The sequence below is a fragment of the Colobus angolensis genome, unplaced genomic scaffold, assembly GCF_000951035.1.
Source record: "Colobus angolensis palliatus isolate OR3802 unplaced genomic scaffold, Cang.pa_1.0 Scaffold259, whole genome shotgun sequence".
Taxonomy (NCBI): domain Eukaryota; kingdom Metazoa; phylum Chordata; class Mammalia; order Primates; family Cercopithecidae; genus Colobus; species Colobus angolensis.
Window position 1 is genome coordinate 476,419 of NW_012115810.1, and position 22,383 is coordinate 498,801.

At 37.4% G+C, this 22,383-nt stretch overlaps 1 protein-coding gene across 1 annotated transcript in view; it reads left to right on the forward strand.

Annotated features, from left to right (window-relative positions):
* Positions 1–5,146: 5,146 nt before the first annotated feature.
* Positions 5,147–22,383, forward strand: part of GRB14 (growth factor receptor-bound protein 14) — a 74,964-nt gene continuing 57,727 nt past the window's right edge. Inside the window, exon 1 of the mRNA XM_011947083.1 lies at positions 5,147–5,371. Coding sequence (XP_011802473.1) covers positions 5,309–5,371 — 63 coding nt within the window. The 5' untranslated portion in view covers positions 5,147–5,308. The remainder of the gene's footprint in view (positions 5,372–22,383) is intronic.

The following is a 22,383-nucleotide window of genomic DNA, read 5'->3' on the forward strand; positions in this document are numbered from 1 at the left end:
AGAAGACTTTGTGCTTTTGTTCAGAAAAAAATCATAAGGCTAACAATTGTTAAGATGAGAAAGGCTTGTCCACTATGTAACCAGAGTGACTAGTCTTTCCACATTGATTGTATGTGAATTATAATGCCTGCTGTGTACAAAGAACACTCTGCTAGGTATTCTGGGAGAAGCAGAGGAAATAAGAGACTCAGCCCTAACCTTAAGGATTATATTTGTATTAAGTAGAAAATGTTGGCCTGTTGAAGGATTTATAAATTATCAAAACAATGCATTAGTAAGTATCAGGCAAGACAGGAGAAATGGAAAAGTTTAAGTCCTTAAAAAAAATTACAAAACAGGGAATGATATGATTTATATGGAGGGATGACTTCTTGGTGGAATAAATTTTGATCTATGTCTTTGAGGGAGATGATGAACCTAGCTAGGCAATGAGTTATCCCAAGGGGACACAGCACAGTAGTGTGAGATACAGGGAAAGATGAAAGGACAGTGCAAGTTGTACTTTGTGTGAGGCAGGAGATTGGTTGGATTAAAAAAGTATTTGTGAGGCTTGATATTCAAGAGGCATCTACCTTATTGCTTTTTTTTTTCCTCTCTGTATAAAGCCACTGGGGGTAGATAGACACTGAGATGGTCAGAGAGAAGTTAGGCATGCCACTGCCCTCAAGGAAACTCCATTCTAAATAATATAGAATGTATCCCCATAGGAGACAGTAGCTGAAGCTTGAATGAACTGGTGTATGATAAACAGTAAAGTGGTAGTATTGAAAGGACAGGTACGATTTCAATCTGTAAAATGAGATGAAATAATACCCACTTTGCAGGGCTGTTAGAATAAAATGAAATAACATATGCAAAGTGCTTAACACTTAATGGGCAATTGATATGTGTTTGTCATCTTTCCTTCCTTCCCCATCTCTCAATTCTGAGGTAACTTGTACTATAAAAAGGAGAGATCCTTGAAAGATGCACAGAAGTCACATTTTCAGAAGAGGTGTGACTGGCCTTGGGCCTTCATTGTGGGGCTTAACGAATTGATGAATATTATGAATAAAGAGGTGGAAATACAGAACATGCTTTTGGGAGCTTTGTTGAAGCTGAGTGGGAGAAGAGATTTGAAGGCTGGACTTGAAACCTAGAGGTTGGATGATACTTTTGTATTAGGTTGGTGCAAATGTAATTGCGGTTGTTGCCATTACTTTCAATAATAAAAACCGCAATTACTTTTGCACCGATCTAATAGCTTCTTCTGCCCGGATTCCACCTTGTATACTATAATAACTGGTGGTTTATGTGTCAGCCTGCATCAGCTCTTTTGGTAAACAGGAATCATGAGTTGACTAACTTTGAATTCTCCATAATAAACAGCACGGCACTTTACACATAGTAAGGTCTTCAATACATATTTATAAAGCAGGTTAATAAAACAAACAAATGCTTGGGAACATCAGAAACAAGGACTGTATGAATGTGACATTTTATGCTAATGTTGTATCAAGCTATTTAATAATATTTAATAATAGAATGTGGAAACACATGTTGTGGAGTGGAATTCTCCCTGACTTAGTGGCTATGGACTTTGTGAACTTGAACAAGTTCTTTTGCAGTATGTGCTTAAACCCGAGACCATTTCTTAGCTGCCTGCTCTTCTGGCCTTAATTTCCTCATCTATTCAATAGTTAGTACCTTATAGAGTTGTGAGCATTAAGTGAAAACTGGCCCAGTGCCCGGCACATACTGAGTGCTCACATGAATATGATTAATAACCACAATAATAGTTATTTTTATTTTTCCTAATTGAAATATTGATATGAAAATACCTTAAGTGACATTTACTCTTGTTCTATCCAATTATCGAACAAAATTCTGAATAATATATAGTGCTATTCTGTAATATTATATTGTTGACTCTGTTGTGTTGAAAACATCTTGTAATGTTAAAGTTTCGTTTTTGGAGATAAAAGACCAGTTCTCTGCAGTGGGAGTTTAAGGAGTGTTTTGTTAGTATCTGCCTTGGGCTCTTCCAGGCCTTCTACAAACTTGATTTCCTTTGATCCTCACAGCAGTTCTGAAAGTGTTGGTCATAGTTTTTTATCCTCATTTTGCAGCTGAAGAGAATTAAGGCTCAGGTGACAAGGTTAGTGAGTGGCAAAGTCATTTATAATAATTAATGAGAAAAAAGAATAGGCTGAAGTTAAATTTGGAATCAGTGTCTGAAATAACTAGGAAGTAAGAGAAAGCACAGTCAATGTGAGCACCTGCAAAGGATTACAGAAACATGAGATTCCACCCGTCTTAAGTATACAGTGTGCTATCTTGTTCAGTCTGCTGAGTATGGAAAGTATCGGTAAGCCTCATTTTTCAAAGACAGTTGCCTTTTTGATAACAGTCACAAAATGCCAGATTTTGCTCTTCACCATTTTCTCTGACAATTTAGAAACTTAGTTTTCCAGTGTTCTGAAGGGATGACCTGTCACACACACGTAAGCAGCTAGTCATCTAGTAAGTGTTTTTTGTTGTTGTTGTTGTTGTTGTTTTTGAGACAGAGTCTCGCTCTGTCACCTAGGCTGGAGTGCGGTGGTGCGATCTCGGCTCACTGCAAGCTCCGCCTCCCAGGTTCACGCCATTCTCCTATCTCAGCTTCTGGAGTAGTTGGGACTACAGTCGCTCGCCACCACGCCTGGCTAGTTTTTTTTTTTTTGTATTTTTAGTAGTGACGGGGTTTCACTATGTTAGCCAGGATGGTCTCCATCTCCTGACCTCGTGATGCCGTGATGCACCCGTCTCGGCCTCCCAAAGTGCTGGGATTACAGGCATGAGCCACCGTGCCCGGCCTATTAAGTGTTTTTAAGCCCTTATAGGGCATGTATATATTGCACTGTAATCTGTACAGGACCTGGATACTGTTTTGACTTGAAGCATTCATTTTATAAATAGTGTTTAACAGGCTCTATGGTGTGATACAAAACAGCATTTCTAACTTCCCCATCATCTAGACTTCAAACCTCAGAGTAAACTTTGAGACCTTGACCCTGTGTTCACATCAGTTTTCAAGTTCTGCATATTCTTCGCCTCTATTCACTTCTCAAAGCAAATGCCGTTTCCTCCTTGAAGCCTGCTCTGATCTCACCCCTACTGTGCAGTTGCTTCTACCTCGGTGCACTCTTGATGCTTAGCATTTAATCACTATTAGTCTTATTAGCTTACTACTGAATGGGATACTTTAACTTAAAAATTAATATCCCTATTCCACTATGAGACAGTGACCTTAACTGTCTTAACGATAGATAGTGTGTTCCTACTGCCTCACAGGGCTTGGCAAATAGTACTTTGCTTGATAATTTAGTGAATTGCTTTCATTATGATGGAACCCCAGTAAAATTTATGAGACCAGAGATAACACTTTTTTTTTTTTTTTTTTTTTTGAGACGGAGTCTTGCCCTGTTGCCCAGGCTGGAGTGCAGTGGTGCGATCTCGGCTCACTGCAAGCTCCGCCTCCCGAGTTCAAGCAATTCTCCTGCCTCAGCCTCCCGAGTAGCTGGGACTACAGGCACGTGCCACCACGCTCGGCTAATTTTTGTGTTTTTAGTAGAGGCAGGGTTTCACAATGTTAGCCAGGATGCAGAGATAACACTTTGTAATATTTGAAGGCTAAATTGAGAAAAGAAGATAGATAAGGCCAAATATTATGGATGATTTTCTTGAAATTGTTAGCTACCATGGTCTTTGTTATTGTTGGCTTGCTGAAAAGTAGCTCAAGGTTAGAACAGAATCTTTTGCTTCACAAATGCTAACCCCCCATCGCTGTATTAGTCGATATTTTCTTTCCTGGTAATTTTATTTTAAAAGATCATGATAAACCTAACTGGATAAGGATCAAATTAGTTAATTCTTCCAAACTAGATCTGTGACTTTTTAATTAAGCACATTACTGCCACTCTCAACTACCATTCTGAGGGAGTTTTGGTTTTGAAATTCAAAGCAGGGAACCTTGGAGTTGTAGTGTCTCTTTTTTTCTTTTGAGGAATATGAGCTCACCCTGCATATTAAACCCACTTATGTGTAAAGCAGTAAAGTGAACCCTGCCTAGCAGGAGTCAAGATAATGCAATGGAAAGTTTGTGTCTGTGTTGCTGAGAATCTTGCCTTTTGCATTGTTACTACAACAATCACATTGTAATCTAGAAATTACGAGTTCTTCTCCTGCTGAAGGCAGTGGGTCAGGATTGAAGAGCATTGAGCAGTTCAGTAAAGCTTGTCCAGATGTCAGTCCAGAAGAGATTTTACAACTGTAAAAGCTCAGATTAGTTTTAACATTGTAGTCCTTTTTGTCATTTTTGTGTGTTTCTTTCATTTTTTATTTAGACTTCATTGAAATTTTTCTTGTTAGTTATAGATATTTTCCGTTGTAAACCTTCTCCAGCCTCCCTCCCCTAGAAACATTAGAATAAAATTTTCAGTTTTTATGAGAAGGAGTGCAAAATGGTCATTAAAATTTTGAGAAAGCTTTGGCAGTGGTTATTTTTTAAATGCTTTTAATGGAATGAAATATGCTACATCACACACATTTGTGCTTTTTTAAAACATAAGTTCGAGATTGATATGTTGTAGTTTAATTCCCTCTTTGTATTTAACACTATTATTTAAGTTTATTGTTAAAATAATATTTAACAGCGTGTGATATCAAGGATAGCTGGAAGGTTTATAATACAAAAATTTTAGTGTTTAGGAAATGAAAGATATTAACATATATTAAAACTATTTTATTATAATATAGAAATTAACACTTTGTGCCAATTCTAACCTCAGGATTATTTTTTGTGCCTCGGGTATGTTCCAATTGATCTCTTCATCAATTTTATGAATAGCATAAGTAAATTTAGTTCATTAATGTATTTATATACTTTAAATAGACCAATGTAAACAGCTTCTTATCTGCCATATGTTGAAATGCTTTAGTAAAGACGTAACTGCCTGGTCAACAAAGATGGCATTGAATTGCACTGTTTTGGAAAAAAAGTTGAGCGAACTAGATGCCTGTTAATCTGGTTCTTTAAATATCATAAACAAAAGTATCAGAATGTGTTTCCAAGGACAAAGGCGGGGTTTTCCAGGCTTTGATTGGTTGCTGCCTTGTCCTGTCCCACAGCCATCCTTAATTGGCTTTGGGTAGATTGGAATCACATAAGCAGGGTGACATTTATTACTTTCCTAGTTGTTTCATTGCACTGAGCCCTGAGATTCCCGTAAAAGATTTCTTTTATTTTGTCCATGACCTACAAGAGAGGATCATTCTAAGAAGAGCAGGCATGAGTTTGAGTGCAAGAAGAGTCACTCTGCCTGCAATAACGCCAATAATTCTACAGAAAAGGGTATGTGACTTCCTTTTCCTTTTTTTTCTTTAATTTTTCTTGCTGCTTTTTTCCCCCCTGTTACTGTGTGTTTATTAATACATAGGAAACTTTTCTTACATACCCTTGAAAGAGCCTGTAATTCATTAAAGTTGTAGGTAAAATTAAAGGACATATTCTTGGAATTGAACTAGGAAAAGTAATACTGCGCTAGAACATCACTATAGTTAAAGACTTTCATCTAAAAGAAGTTTGATCTCGATTTCAGGTCATTGGGATTTAGAGACTGTATTGAAACTTTTTCTTTTTTGTCTTTCTACTGTAACTTCAAGCCTCTTTGTTTTAAGTTCAGTAGGAAATCTGCTATTATGTCTTATATTTGTTCACTAAGGAATAGTTTCTTTGTTTCACCATAATTCATAATATATCAATCTCTTCATTGTTGAATAGACTATACAATTATTTTACTGTTTAAACATGTGTTACCAGTTTATTCTCAAGTTTCTACCCATTTCTATTGAGCTTCTGCGTATTTGCTTAAGAAAAACTTTCCATTAAATTCCCCTGTTAAAGGGCTTTCTGTTAATTATTAATGCAGTGAATCCTGTGTATGAAAATATTTTATTTATTAGTTTTTTGTAAAGATTATTTTTCTGTCTCATTTACGGCGTTGCATTTTACGAGGTGGTAGATGCAACCATGTCATGTAGCCATAGTAAACTTCTCTTGTAAATCTCCAAAATACGAACATTGCGTTGGACTTCTTAAAGAATCAAATCTGTCGCATTGAGAAGGAAAGCACTAAAACTCAGTTTTGGCAATATGCTTTCCAAATGGTTTTGGTGACACTAGAAACCGTAGTGTTTATTTTTGAACTCAACTTTTAATAGTTAACTTTTAACTATCAGTGCATTCCATTAAGTCAAAGGTCATGTTGCAATTTATTTGAAACATGGCAAATCTAACAGTTAAAGTGGCTATGTTTTTTAAAAAGGAAGTGTCTCTTTACTATTTTTAATTTTTAGATTTTCAGCTTATTTTCTTATCCAGTCAACCATTTATTTACTGAGAATATTTTATTTGGTATTGGAACAGCTATATGATAATTTTGCCAACATGAGTTCTTTATCTTTCTTGAGGCCTTTTGCTAATTGTAAGCAAATTTAATTAAAAATATTTTGCTTTGGGCTTTAACTTTTATTTCGAATTGGACTTAGCAGTGCATTAATAATGACAATATAGGCTTGTGGACTCACCGAGGATGTGAAAAGGCATATTAACATTTATCAAGTCTGTGTTCTCATGTTTGAGTTCTTCTTTATTCAGTTAATATTGCAGTTTACATTGACTAAGAAACTTCTATCATATGGTTGGTTTTTGATGACATGTTGGTATGATGGAAAGTGTACTATTTGGACTCTCCATTTACTAGCCCTGTGGCTTTGGGCAAATCCAGTAAACTCTTGGAGTCTTTACTTCCTCATCTGTATAACAAACTGAGGAGTTTTCAGTAGATAATATCTTCAGTCTTATTTGTGTCTATAATTCTGTGCACCAAATATTTTATATTTTCATGGTTATAGTAAAGTATGTAAATTATTTTTATTATTTTGGAGAGATTATAAAACATTAGGAAAGAATGCTATAATGTTCAAGGAGTTTGAACGATTAGTCTAGGAGAAATTGATTATGGCAAAACTTGGCTAGAAAAATAATTTTGAGCACTGTCTGATGAGTAGGAAAACAAGATTACTCTGGAAAGCTGTGGTTATTATTGATATTACATCTGAGTTGCCAATGGTCACATCATTGTGATTTATGATGGTATTTTAATAATAAGCTTCTTGTCAAGTTTCTATTATGATATTTATAAAAGTCAAAATTCCCTAGACTCAAATCTATGCTATTTTTTTCAGTGAGTGCACATATTTAGGTGTTTATATAATTCAGCACACCGTTATTTGCTTCTCCTGATATTTTCACTCCCAGAAGACCTATTTTTGTCTATTTGATTTTTCTGAAAATCGTAATATCTTTTATTTTAGGAGTCAGGTATTTTCTGATTTAAAAATCATCCATCTGCTCTGGTCACACCATGATTAATTTTTTCTTCCAATTAAGAAGTTATTTCATACTTGTAATTAACTTATTTTCTGTATATGCCATAATTTTAAATGATCTTATAAATCAGCACAAGCATTTCTCAGAGAATTTGGGGAGTAACTTCTCATTTTCCCATGAAGGCAGGTGCTTTTTCCACAAGTTTGGTGTAAAGTTTGCTCATCTTGAATGAGTGGCCCTTGACAAATAATTTATCAGATGGAATCCTAATCATTTAAAAGGCTGAGAGCATTTCTGAAACTGCTCCATAGCAATAGGGAGTAATTTTCGTATCATCTAGTGTGTCTGATCCAAGTGGCTGTAAGAGTCTCTGGTAGTGATTAGGAACTTGAATTTTAAACGTGGCCCTTCATGTGGTATAGATCTATTTTGTAGCAGAGAAAGTATGCCTTGATCTTTGAGAAAAAAGGTATTTTGGTAGATTCTCTATCAAGTAAATTGGAAAGAAAATTTTCACTTCCAAATTCTATTAGGATCTGATTTCTCTGATTTAAGTGAATTAAGGTTCTGGTGAAGAAGGCTTCCTCATGTGCCTCAGAAACAATCACATCCTCAGCAAACATTGTGAATGAATATGTTACCGCATCACATTTTTCTCAGATCAACACTAGGTTATAGCTTTTTATTTTTTCAAATGAGAAGACTGAGTCTCTTGGGTGTTGAGTGACTTATGCAAGGTCACCCAGAAGGTCAGTGGCAGAGCTAGAAATAGAATCTAGATCTTGTGACTTCCAGTATGCTTCTCCTAGATTCGTGTTACCTCCTGAAATTAATATGGTAATGAAATTGCCTTATGGTGGGTATAATTGCCATTCAAGTCTGGAATTAGCTTAGGCAAATCCTTTCATCTTCCTCTGCACCTCCACCAACTCCCTTATGCTCTAGCATAGAAAACATTTTATTCAGAAAGCAATTGTAAGCAGCCAAGTGTGTATGTGTGTGAGTGTGTGATAGAAAGTTTATACCTGGAACTCCAGATTGGCACATTACATAAAGAAAACATTTTAAGGTCCCAGAGAGTTAACATAAGGCTCAAGTATTGTAAAGTACAAACTAACTATAATATAAAATTCACATTCTTTTATAGAAACATTACCAGGTCAGAAAACCTTATGTCCATATCCTGATTCGGTGGGTTAGGCATATTTCATGTCTCCATCAGGTTAACATTTTTTGTTTGTTTGATTATTTGTTTGTTTTTGAGATTGAGTCTCGCTCTGGAGTGCAGTGGCGCCATCTTGGCTCACTGCACCCTTGGTCTCCTGGGTTCAAGCGATTCTCCTGCCTTAGCCTCCTGAGTAGCTGGGACTACAGGTGTGTGCCACCACACCTAGCTAAATTTTTGTATTTTTAGTAGAGAAGGGGCTTCGCTGTGTTGGCCAGGATGGTCTCCATCTCCTAACCTCGTGATCTGCCTACCTCGGCCTCTCAAAGTGCTGGGATTACAGGTGTGAGCCACCGTGCCCAGCCAACATTGTTTTTAAATTATGTTTGCAAGCATTTTTGCATTCTTCATTCATGCTACAATTACAGGAGATGTTCATAAGCACACAAGATCCTGAAGTATCTTCTGAAATCTCAGAGAAAAAAAAAGGGATACTTTTAATGATATATATTTTTTAAGATTCAAATCCTTTTGAAAATTGTAAATTTATGAGTGTAATATGGAGCAATGCCATTTATGAGAAGATCTAATTCCCCATTCATATAAGAGAATAGTTCATGTTATAGTCATTTCTTTCCTCATACAATTAGAGTCATTGCTATGATTTTCTAAAAGTGATTTAGTGGAGGAAAGAACACGTATCATCACATCACTATTTTTCCCAGAATCTTTTAAACATGTACAAAATCAGTCCAAACTTCCTTAGCATTTGCTGTGCTCCAGGGCCTGCCTGGCCCTCAGCCTGCCCAGCTTCCCTTGAAGACTTCACTGCAGCATGTCGTTTGCCTCCTTGTGCTTCAAACAGCTTTTAACATCTGTATCTCTGCACTTCTGCTCCCAGGATTGTGCTCTGCAGCCTATAGTCAACTCCAGGCTCATTTGCTTTCCCAAATGCTGTGTATTGTCTAAGTGTCAGCTCAGGCTGTGGTCTCATCCTAAAGCCTTCTAAGACTCTCTTGCTTCACATTTACTTTCATGGTGCCTTGATTTAGTATCAGTGGATACACCTTTGTCACTCATTTGTCAATTCCACTACTACAGCCCCGTAACATCAATTTTATTATTACTTCATATGGCTGTCTGTAGGTGTGTACAATATGACTTTCAATCACTCTATCTTGTTTATTTTTGTATATCTTGGACCACCGTTTGGTTTCCAAAAGTTGTCTTTTGATTTTTGGTCCTTACAACTAGATCTTAGTATTTTAAGGGAAGAAATCTTTAAATAAAATGTTTTGTCAGTTATGGGCAGAATGTAATTTCATGTAACCAAAAAACACAAAGGACTGTGGATTAAGGAGGAAAAGAGATTTATTTTTCTTTCACTTTACAAGGATCAGTCCAAAGCTAATGTTGCAGCCCCACAATGTCCTCAGGCAACTGACCTCCTTCTTGCTATTATTTCTTCTCTAGTGTGAGTCCTTTTTCCTTTTATGGAAAGATAAATGTAAATTTCCAGTCATCCTGTTTACAGTCTTTGCACAGAGAATGTGAAGGACCAAGAACAGGCTCATGAGTTTTATACCAGTTAACATGCCCATTGTGGAGTAACGAGGAGTTTCTGCTTACGTCTTATTGGCCAGCTCTGGGTACAAGAAAAGTCAGGAAATGCAGGCCTGGAGCATAGCACACTGCCCTCCTCACCAGAATCAGGATTCATCAGGAAGGAAGAGAGGAAGCGTGGATATTGGTGGGTAACTCACCAGCTCCTCTACAAGTGCCTTGGACATATTAGACATTTAGTAAATATTTGTCTGGGATTTTTATTATTCTGGTGCCAGATGTGAAATGTGGCTATGCTTTTTAAGCAAATAATATTCTATTACTTGGATAGGGATTGTAGGTATGGTAATAAGTGGGGAGGGAGCAGATTTCCTGAGCAGAAGAGGTTGTGGAAGGCCATGGATGGTGGTCTAAGTTTAGATGGTGGACTTGCTTGGAAGGTGATAGTGAAGTGGTAGTGGGCATTGTTACTGCTTTTTATCCAGAGTTCTTATTCTTGCTAAACCTTGATATTTCTCCTGCCCTTTTTACTTTTGTACAGAGTAACTTAGTTGTACACTCAACCAGGAAGGGGGTCACACAGATGAATGGTATTTGCATTTTCATAAAATGTTTCTTTTCCTGAGCAGTGAGTTTTTAGGAAGTGTGATGTAGCAGATTATTTGGATGCTTTAGAGACAGGAAGCCCAGAGTTTGAGCTCAGCTTTGTCATTCACCAGTGCCCTGGATTTTGGAGCATTCTTTCCAAACCCTCTGAAAATCAGTTTCTCTGTCTTGGGGATGAGGATACTTCCTCGCAGAACAGTTGTGAGGATTCAACAGGATAAATATTTAGAAGCATTTCACACACAGTAGAAGTCTAACGAACATGAATTTCCCTTTTTCCCCACCTGTGAAATGGCATGTTTTACTAGTTTCATAAAGAGTTTAAATTTCCCTATGACTGAGAATTTAAATTTTCTGTGCCCTATTCTGCTAAAGTGGTTATCCAAAGATTTCATAGTAGAAAATGAGTCAAACGAAAAGTGTTTTTTTCTTCATAGATTGCAGCCAGGGAGAGTAAGACAATATATCTTTCAAATGCTTGCTCCCACAGTTTTCCTTTCTGTAACTTTAGAAGGACTCTAATTTGAATTAAAAAAATGAATCCAACTATATATGCTGATGAATACTTTGTTAAAATCTTTGGGAACGTAGATTTAAATACAAGATAGGTGGTTAATTACTCCTCCTTTCAGTGTCCTAGGGAGTATTAGACAGGGACTTCTGGGTTGTATATTTGAAAGGGATAAAAGTAGGTCTAGTATTAAGATGTTGTTTCAGTAGGCAAGTGGTGTTACTATTAATAGAATCTTAGCTGTATGAAGGTGAGAACTTGTTACTTTTGGTCCTCATTGGACCTCAGTGCCCAGCACATAGAAGGCACAAAGTTGGTATCTAATTACCAATTAGTTGGATAAAAAATTTTGTGTAAAGGCAAGATTGAGCTCTTTAGATACTGACCTACTATTTCTTTCCTAATATTTGTCTCTCTGTTGCTTTTCCTTCATTTTTGCCAAGTTTCTCATCTTTTGGGATGAGAAGCTATAATACTCAGGCCTTTTCATTACCTTTATCTAGCTCCAACTTGCTGCAGGGGGCAATTTGCTATAACCTTCACACAGAGTATTGTCCTTCACACAGAACAATAAAAAATGGCAGCTACAACATGTTCAGCATTCATTACACATTCACTTAAACCCTCATAAGAACCCTAAATGCTTGGTGACTAGACCCATTTTTGGATGAGGAAAATTGGCTTGGAGAGTTAAGTGTCTTTGCCAAAGCACCTTGCTCATCAATGAGAGGCGGGACTGAGGTCCAGGCCTCTGCTCCACCTAGCACAGGAGGCTGCCTCTCAGAATTGCCTGGGCACGTGCACCCCATAGCCACTCATCACCGAGTAGCCGCAGTCATTTGTCCTTTCACCTGTAGTCTTTTCATGGGACGAATCTCACCTTTTCTGCCAATCTGCCTTTTGCTCTCCTGGTTGTTTTTCCTTGCTGTGCACTCAGTTTTGCCTCAAAGACATAGTTATTCAACCATCAGTTCAGAGTTTCTTAGAGTTCAACAGGACGGTAGGGTCTCTTGGGACTTATTCAGAAATGCCTTTTTTGCTTTCAAGAATTTATAATAATAATTGCTAACATTAGTTGAGTGCTATCAGTTTGCCAGCATTCTGCCCATTTTACAGTATGAGGAATCTAAAACTTATGACTAATGCTAAGTTTGGGGTCTAAGATCTGATCACAGCAGATTCCAGGGTCCCCTGTCCACTGTGAGCACCTGGGCTGAACCTCCCTGAGCACAGGTGCCGGGCAGCATGGTTTTGCACACTGTAATGCATAGTCCACATTTGACAGTGAAGGCTGATTAAAAATAGCTGGGCTAATGAACGGTCTCAGACTATTGCTTGGGGCAGTCTGTAGGGCTGGCTCTCCTGGCTGTGCCCCAGAACTCTAAGCCAAATATTGAAAATTATAATCTCTTTTTGGCAGAAAAAAAAGAAGCAAGACTTTTGGTAATTTCAGGTTCTAAACCCCTAGAAAGGATAAAGATTTTCTACCCCTGTAGGATATTAAAAATACTTGCCATTATGAGAATTCTCAAAGAGGAGTTCAAAATTTGTTTTGGCAGGAACAGCATGGTCAGAAAGCCTCCTAATCAGACATGCATATTTGAACATATACATTCAGGCTTTGTTTGGGAAAATACTAGGGATTATTATTTTGCAGTTTCAAAACTGAAATTTGCTTGGGTAGTTTTATCAATATTTGAAGAAAAAATTTGATATTACTGTTTGAAATCCTGGGCGAAAACTTCAAGTTTGAGTTCCAAGAAAGGTTCCTAGTGGGGTGACACATACGTGTATATGTATACATATGCCCCCACAATCCTTCTTATTAATGTTTAATATGTAGAAATCGTTTATCTTAAAAATTCAAATATTTAATAATTCTAAAAAAATAGATACTAACTTTGTCACAAGCTTGTGATTATATCAAACAGAAACTCCATAGGTTTAACAAGGTGGCAGTTTTCGAAACATGGTATTTTCTCTATTTGCACAAACTGAGAAATAAAGACTCCCTCTGCTGGCTATTTCAGTATTTGCAGTTATTCTAGCAAGAAGCTGTGAAAAGTGAAAAAACAAAACAAAACAAAGAAAAACAGCCTTTTTTGACACTCAAAAAGCTAGGTGCTTTGGGATATATATGTAAGTATACATCTATTTATGCTCTAGTGTTTATTTTTCTAATACTTTTATCCAAGATGTCATGTAGAAGCAGCAGCTTAAAGCAGCCTAAATACTGGATGAACAGAATGGAAAGAATACAGCATCAGGTGGGAGCCAGAAATGGGGACCTGTGGCTGGCTCAGCCAGTGACCATTTGGAGGTCTCTGAGCAGGTCATGACTCCAGCTTCAGCTTTTTCATTTGTGAAATGGGAGGATTTCAGTAGATGTTCTCCAGGAACCCTTCTAACCTTTAGTATTTTATGATTCTAACAGTATAGATTCCATTTCTTTTACAAGACTATACATGCTCTATACATGTCTTTCACTGATATAAAATACATATTCATGACTATACATGCTCCATACATGTCTTTCACTGATATCAAATAAATATTCAGAAAAATGTAAGCTAGTACAACCACCATGGAAAACAGTATGGAGCTTCCTTAAAAAACTAAAAGTAGAACTACCATTTGACCCAGCAATCCCACTTCTGGGTATCTGCCCAGAGGAAAAGAAGATGTTATACAGAAATATACTTGCACATTCATGTTTATAGCAGCACAATCTGCAATGGCAAAATCGTGTAACCAACCCAACTGCCCATCAATCAACAGGTGGATAAACAAACTGGTACATTTATATGATGGAATACTACTCAGCCACGAAAAGGAATGAATTAATGGCATTTGCAGCAACCTGAATGTGATTGGAGACTATTATTCTAAGTGAAGTAACTTGGGAATAAAAAACCAAACATCGTATGTTCTCACTAATATGTGGAAGCTAAGCTATGAAGATGCAAAGGCATAAGAATGATACAATGGACTTTGGGGACTTGGGGGGAAGAAAGGGAGCAGGTGAGGGATAAAAGACTACAAATGGTGTAGTATATGCTGCTCAGGTGATGGGTGCACCAAAATCTCACAAATCACCACTAAGGAACTTACTGATATAACCAAATACCACCTGTACCCCAATAACTCATGGAAAAATAAAATAAAATAAGAAAAGTAAGTAAATATTTAGAAAAATGAAGGAAAAGTAAAATTACAAAGCGGGTATAAATCTGTTGTTCTCAGTGTGGTTACTGCACGGGAATGTTAGGATTTAGAAAATTTATACATTATTATAAGTTTATGAAATAATACCCCCAAATATCCAGGAATGTTGAACATAGCATATTTGATTGATTGTATGTCACTTTAAGTTGTAAGAAGCATCATTATTTTATATACTTCCAATAAAACTATAACATACCATTAAGGGTAAGTTACATCCAGGTTTCAGAGAAGTTAAATGTGAAAAAAATGTGCTTTTAAAAATCAGTGAAATAAGGTAGTTCCTAAAAGGGCTTCAATAGATGCCAGACAACTCAATAATTGCAATAAAGTCTGATGTGTCTTGGGCTCTAGTAAACAGTATCTTTCTTCTCCTCACATTTTCCCTTTCTTCTAAACACGTATTCCACCCCTCCCCTACTTGTTCTTTCTCACTGTGTGAACCAATTTTTAACTTTTTCACTTAGACATGTCTTATGGCTGTTCAGGGAATAAACTATTGCTTAAAAACTGCAATGAGATACTGAAATAAGATTGTGTCCAACATAAGCATGGCCAGTGGTGTTCTGCTTTAAATATGAATTAGCATTAGCATTTGCAGAGGTTTTCTCGTTTCAAAGATGAATTAGCGCTGGCATCTTAGCAGGAATTGCATGAGTATTAAAAACACTGAAACTTCGGAGAACACAGCTTTGATGAAATCATCGGAAACTTTAGTGTGGGATTTGTAATTTGAACCTCTCTTTATTATTCATATTGGATTTAGGTCTTAAAATAACATGTCCGTGTGTGTGTCTGTATGTGATAGCTTAGGATATTTTCTAACTTAGTTGTTAATGTTAGCCTTCTTTTTTAATGAAATTCGAGCAGTTTCTTTTGCCCTTTTTTCCTGCCACATAATAGAGCAAACTGAAAGGGCTTGAATTTCTCTCTTTGTCAAATGAAACCGCCACTTGAGTTGGAGTCCTTCTTTCTGCCTCATAGGAAGAAGGGAAGCCCAAAGAAAGAGTGCTCTTCATGGCTCTTGGCCTGAGACAAGGAGAGCAGAAAAGGTAAATAATAGAGTAGGAAGATAAAGGTGAATGGAGGGGCTTTAAGGAGGTGTCCTGAGTCTCTTCTTGCTCGCAGGCTTTTTTTCTCTTGGTTGGAAGCCTAGATGCGGCATGCTGCTGCAGTGTCACTGCCCCAGGCTATCTAGTGTGATGGTGCTAACTTCCCTTCTTTGCCAAGTGTAGGGCATTTCCAGTAGTGAGACCACACTGGGCCTCTTTAGCCTGTTGCTGGATGGAAAATTAATGCATCATTAAACCCCATCAGGCCGGGTGTGGTGTCTCACGCCTGTAATCCCAGCACTTTGGGAGGCCGAGGCGGATGGATCACGAGGTCAGGAGATCGAGACCATCCTGGCTGACATGGTGAAACCCTGTCTCTACTAAAAATACAAAAAAATTAGCTGGGCATGGTGGCGGGTGCCTGTAGTCCCAGCTACTTGGGAGACTGAGGCAGGAGAATGGCGTGAACCCAGGAGGTGGCGGAGCTTGCAGTGAGCGGAGATCGTGCCACTGCACTCCAGCCTGGGTGACAGAGCGAGGCTCTGTCTGAGAAAAAAATAAAAAACAAAAAACAAAACAAAACAAAAACACCCAAAAAACTTCTTCTATGCATTTTGAATTCATATCCAGGACTCCTGGAAGCTCTCTGTGGATCCCCAGGAACACAGATTCTCTAATTCTGAATCTCTTTATCCAGGCATGACCCTAAAATTTACTGTAGAAATGTAATATCAAGCAAATCTATAGCAGGCCTGAGTTTTTACAGAGGTGGAGATGATCCATCTTGCGACCTTAATGATAAGAGCCATACCTCAAAGATTGTGAAAGGACAGAAAGAGCCTTGGTCAGGAGTGACTTGATGGAACTGCCTCACCAAACCCTGGGCTGCCTGCCCTGGTTTTGAGTGTGAGAAGGAGATCAACCTCAATTTGGCTAGCCCATTGTAGGTAGGAATGACTTTCTGTTATTGTAGCTGAATCCTTTCCTAAGTGATTAAGTCACCATGTGGTTATTTATCTTGATTCTCTTACCACTTTGTAATCATATTCTTGTAAAACTGTCATTTTTATTATTAAATAACATTTAATTTTTAAGAGTTATTTCTATGTTGCCAACTTTTAAAAAAGCTACCCATCACTTGTGTATCTTTAAAAGTATTTCCTATTGTGGTGGCCCCTGGCTAGTTTGCACTGATGGAAACCAGTGTCCCACAGTACCGGGTGAAGGCACGCCCTCCTCAGGCTTCTGGGCACCCATACTTCCTCCCTGTCCTCATAACTTAGCCCTTCTGATCTCCATTTAGTATAGTCTGGTTACTGTTTCCTGAGCACTTTTTCTCCTTTCTTCCGCGGTGTGTTTGCTCATGTTTGTCCCACACAGGTGTTTTCTTACCTTCTTTCCTTATTCTTTCAGAATCCCAGGCATAACATGGCTCTCAGCAGTCACCTAAGCCACCTTTGTTCAGTCCATAAGTTTCATGAAAATTTGCCTAAATTTTCTCTTTGGTTCACATGTGTCTTTTCTCCCATAGAGGTTTTCAAACTCTGTGAGGTTTCAACACTACCGTTTCGGAATTCACTAATATTGTCTCATGCAGGGGTGTACATGATGTTTTCATTCATTACTGAAGGAATTGTTTTGATTGTCATGTGTGCCCCACATTGTGCTCACTGCTGGGGATATAAAGAGGAGAAAACGGTGGTCCCTGATGTCATACATCATTCTCATGGTGAAGAGCAATGCGTAGTAATTATAGTTGCACACATGCATGCATGCAGAAAGGGCCTGGACCTAAGCTGGACGTCTTTGGAAGCTTCCTCCCAGAGATAATGGTTTATCCTAAGATATGAGGGAGCAGAAAAAGTAGAGGGTAAGGAAACCATGTTCTAAGCACAAACAGTAGCATGTGCAAGGGCCCTGTGTTGAGAAGGAGCATGACTTTTTCAAGAAACAGAAAAAAATGTAGGATTGGAGTCAGAGGACAGGATTGTAGGGAATAAAGTTGAAAGGGGGTACAGGGATGTGGAATAAACCAGTTTGTGTCAATCAATTCTTATAATTCTGATATGGGTGACAATATCTGTTTTAAGTAACGTCTTATAACTAGTTTAACACGTACTGTTCATGCTCAAGGAAAATGTTTTTGACTATCCCTCACAAGTGGAGAGGATCGGAGGCTTTTCTTGCAACATGATTTCTCAAAACTATATACTGTTTTTATCTTAGTAAATATTTGACAGCTAGCAAAATAATACAGGACAGCAATAAGAAAGCAGTAGATATTCTTGAGCTGTTAGGGTCTTTAGGACCAGTCTTTGTTTTTAAAATGCAAAATTTTAAAAACACAATTAGAGATTTGGAATAAGTAATAATGACTACATTGCTTCCCATTCTTTTCATTTCAAGGGAACTACTGAGTTGCTTAATTCAAGATATCTAAAAATGTCTCTTGTTATCTTAGGACACTGTGTTTCTTATTTAGAAGAATGTAAAAATTCAGGGCTACTCTGACCCTGATATAAAAATATTTCGCATGACTCAAGTACATTGCCTATCTATTAAAAATAATAAAGAAAAAATATTGAAACATTTTAAGTTATTTTATAATTTTACTGTGGTTAGATGATAAACTTTCAAAGAGCTGTAGAAATAAGCTTAGCTTTAGGACATAGTTCAGAGCAGATTCCTATGAGCCTTGTTTCTTATTTTTATTTTGCATTAACTATATGTTAACTATACATATACAATTAATAGATATAATATACAAATTAATGAATTTATATTTCTGTTTAAAAATATATATGTTTTATTATGATAAGGCCATATTTAAATATGATATTTAAAATAAATTTAAAATTTAAAATAAATATCACCTTTAAATTATTTTAAATCAATGACTAATTAATTAATAGTAATTTAGTTGGGTTTAACTATTGAATTTGAATTTTCCTAAAATAGAAACTTTGACACAGAAGATAACCATAGATAACTATGCCCAAATATCTTTTTCTTTCACTTTTGCTCTTTCAGTTTTTTCTTTCTCTTGCTTCATTGTATGGATTCTTACTCATGGTTTTGTGCTTAATCCATGCTCATTATTTTACCTGCCGAATAATGATTCCTCTTCTCTCTCTCTTTGAGGAAACAAAGGATAAATGAGGCAAACCTATGGCATAGTTAATGACCTCCCAGTCATCCAGTCATGGCAGATCCAAAGCCCTCTTTTGCTCTGTAACATTCTCAAATGACCAGTTGACAATGCCAAGTTCATTTCAAATATTCTAGAATGAATTCACATTGAAAGGATCTGGCTATCCCATGCCATCCCATTCCTTGAAGTCAGCAAGGAGGAGGAGAAAGTCTGACTGCTTAGCCTTTGCTCACTTTTTTCCTTAGTTAGAGCTTTCCAAATATGTTCTTAGAATTTCAGGTGAGGCAGATAAATACTAAGTATGCTTTGGGGGCAAGGTAATACATACTGACTTGACTTTATTTTGCTTATTTATTTTTAGTTTCATTTTAAATATTTTGTTTCTTTTAGTCTAGAGGCTTTAAAGGCCTCAAACTTTTTTTCTGAAAAGTTACTATTTCTTCTTGTACTTTAACATTGTTGTGTCTAGTATGCTAAAAATGGGTTGTGTTAGTTTATTTAATCTCTTTCCTCCACTTACTTTTTATGAAGAGCAGTCTAGGGGAGGAGTTGAAGTGTAAAGTGTATAAACATGCCTTGATAGAATGTCAGCCAAAACAGAGATTGGCTTCACCCACATTCCAGCATGTCTTTTGCAAGGGCTGCAGTGACTATGTATTAAATTTGCATTGCTAGGTGCCATGTGCTCCTAGGGCAGTTTTCGAAGCTGTCAACTATTCCAAAGGCCAAGGTTGTTGTGACTGTCAGGATTAGAGTGACACAGAAGGGCTTTCCAACACAGGCAGTGTGTACACTCTTGGCCTTCCTCGGACGCTCTATCTGTTTATGCTGGTGGGTTGTTGTAGATAAACCTTATCAGTGTCATGTTTCTCTTGCTAGTCAACTTTCAGTCCTTGGATGGAACAAAATTTCTTCTTATTCTTCTTTAGGGTCCAGGAAGAATTTCTTCCTGTTGGCATCCAATTTCAAATGATCTTGTAGATAAATTGATATAAATAATATACTGCTCACTCTAAAGCAAACTGGGAATTTGGGCCACTGCACTGGAAATATATAATATCCCTTTATTAAAGAAATGTATAATATCCCTTTATTAAATAGCATGATTATATAATGTTTAATTTTTTTTTTACCTTTTAGTATGTATAGGAAATAGAATACTAATATTTTGCTTCAGTGGTTCTTAAGAACAGCTCTGCTATTTGTTTTTTACATGATCACAAAAGTCTTTAACTTTAACTTAGTTTTAACCCATATAGTCATGCAGTTTTTGTGATGAGTTGAATTCTTCTTAAATAGGAAGGTTTAGTGTAGTAATTCTTTGGGCAAGAGGCATGTTCAACTCTACTAGAGAGTTAAGTCTTCACTTGTCTTTTCCTTTTTCATATATATATATATATATACACACACACACACACACACATACATACACACACACACACACATATATATTCTTTATTGAGTCAGAGTATCGCTCTTATTGCTTAGGCTGGAGTGCAGTGACGTGATCTTGTCTCACCACAACCTCCGCCTCCTGGTTTCAAGCGATTCTCCTGCCTTAGCCTCCTGAGTAGCTGGGATTACAGGCATGCGCCACCACTCCCCACTAATTTTGTATTTTTAGTAGAAATGCGGTTTCTCCATGTTGGTCAGGCTGGTCTCGAACTCCTGACCTCAGGTGATCCGCCCACCTTGGCCTCCCAAAGTGCTGGGATTACAGGTGTGAGCCACCGCACTTGACCCTTTCATTTACTTTAAGGAGGAACAAATAGAAATATAATGAGACTTTTTAACAAAGGCATCCCATTCGTAGTTTAAGGAATTTTCATAAATACAGAATATATCTAAGAGATGACAGAGATTTACTGCTGTGGAATATCAACCTAAATATAATTTCATTATTCATGGATGAATGTGAGCATTAAATAGGATTTTTAAAAAATAAGGGCTTGAAATGGATTTCAAACAAAAATATTAAGTTTTTCTCTCAGCAGGTTTTATTCATTCTAACAATGAAATATATGCAGTTATTCCAGAAATTCAAGTTGGCCTAAGCCCCTCTAAGTTTGTGCATCTCAATTCTTGTCAACTTATGTCTAAATTTGCAGGGGCATAATCTAAAGAAAATAGTGGCATATCCTGATTATTTAGTCACCTTTCTCATTTTATCCAGATTTACCTCTTGCTCTTTTCTAAAAAAGTTGGTTTAGCCTTCAGAATATCTCTAGTTTTTCATTTTCTTAGCTTCTCTGAAATAAGAGATAGAACATGCAAACTAAGAGGCATACTTCTGTTACCCCAGGTCAGGAGAGTTTACTGTAGGAAAACATGTGGGGGTAGTCAGGAGGTGCAGAGAACGTTTTCAGCAACCCCTAGATCATTCTTCAGTCCCCTCATTTCCTGGCATGGAATGTGCAGCAGACAGAAACAGATGACAGAGAAAGCAAGAGGGAGGGGAGGGAGGTGTAGGATGCTTTTTAACAAACAGATCTCTTGGGAACTAAGAGTGAGCACTCACTCAATCCCATGAGGGTGGCACCAAGACATTGTGAGGAATCTGCCCCCATGACCCAAACACCTCCTGCTAAGCTCCACCTCCAACACTGGGGATTACATTTCAACATGAGATTTGGAGAGGACAAATATCCAAACTAGATCACTCTCCTAGCAAAAACTCTTTTAAGAAAAGTCTCTCTTTATTCATAATTTATCATTGTATCACAGGAACCTACTCCAGGGTGATACATGACTCTGTCACCCAGGCTGGAGTGCAGTGGCACAATCCTGGCTCACTGCAACCTCCACCTCTCAGGTTCAAGTGATTCTTGTGCCTCAGCCTCCCAAGTAGCTGGAATTACAGGCATGTGCCACCGTGCCCAGCTAATTTTTTATGTTTTTAGCAGAGATGAGATTTTGCCATGTTGGCCAGGCTGGTCTTGAACTCCTGACCTCATGTGATCTGCCTGCCTAAACCTCCCAAAGTGCTGAGATTACAGACGTGAGCCACTGTGCCCCATCATAATATTGATAAGAGATACATAGCTTTTTCAGAGACCAAAGTGGTGGGAAAGTAATACTAAATAGTTGTTGAATGACCTTTAGTCTAGACACTGAAGATAATGGAAGTTGTTGGACAAAGTAGCTTTGACACATAAACAAGTCTTGGATAGGTAACATTCATTTAATGTATAAGACAATTAAATGTAGAAGACACTGTATAAGGAATTATAACTGACTAATGTTTACTGATTTACAAGAATGATATTTTAATAAAATATTTTAATAAAAAGTCTACCTATGGATTGGGAAAAAGTATTTGCAAACCATATGTAATTATAAGGGTTAATATCCAAAATTTATGAATAACTCATACAACTCAATATCAGAATAACAAATAACCCAATTAAAAATGAGCGAAGGACTGAGTATGGTGGCTCATACCTGTAATCCCAGCACTTTGGGAGGCTGAGGCAGGCAGATCACCTGAGGTCAAGTGTTCGAGACCAACCTGACCAACATGGTGAAAGCCCGTTTCTACTAAAAAAATAAAAAAAATACAAAATTAGCCGGGCGTGGTGGCGCATGCATGTAATCCCAGCTCCTCAGGAGGCTGAGAGGAGAATCATTTGAACCTTGGAGGTGGAGGCTGCTGTGAGCCAAAATTGCACCGTTGAGCTCCAGCCTGGGCAACATGAGTGAAAG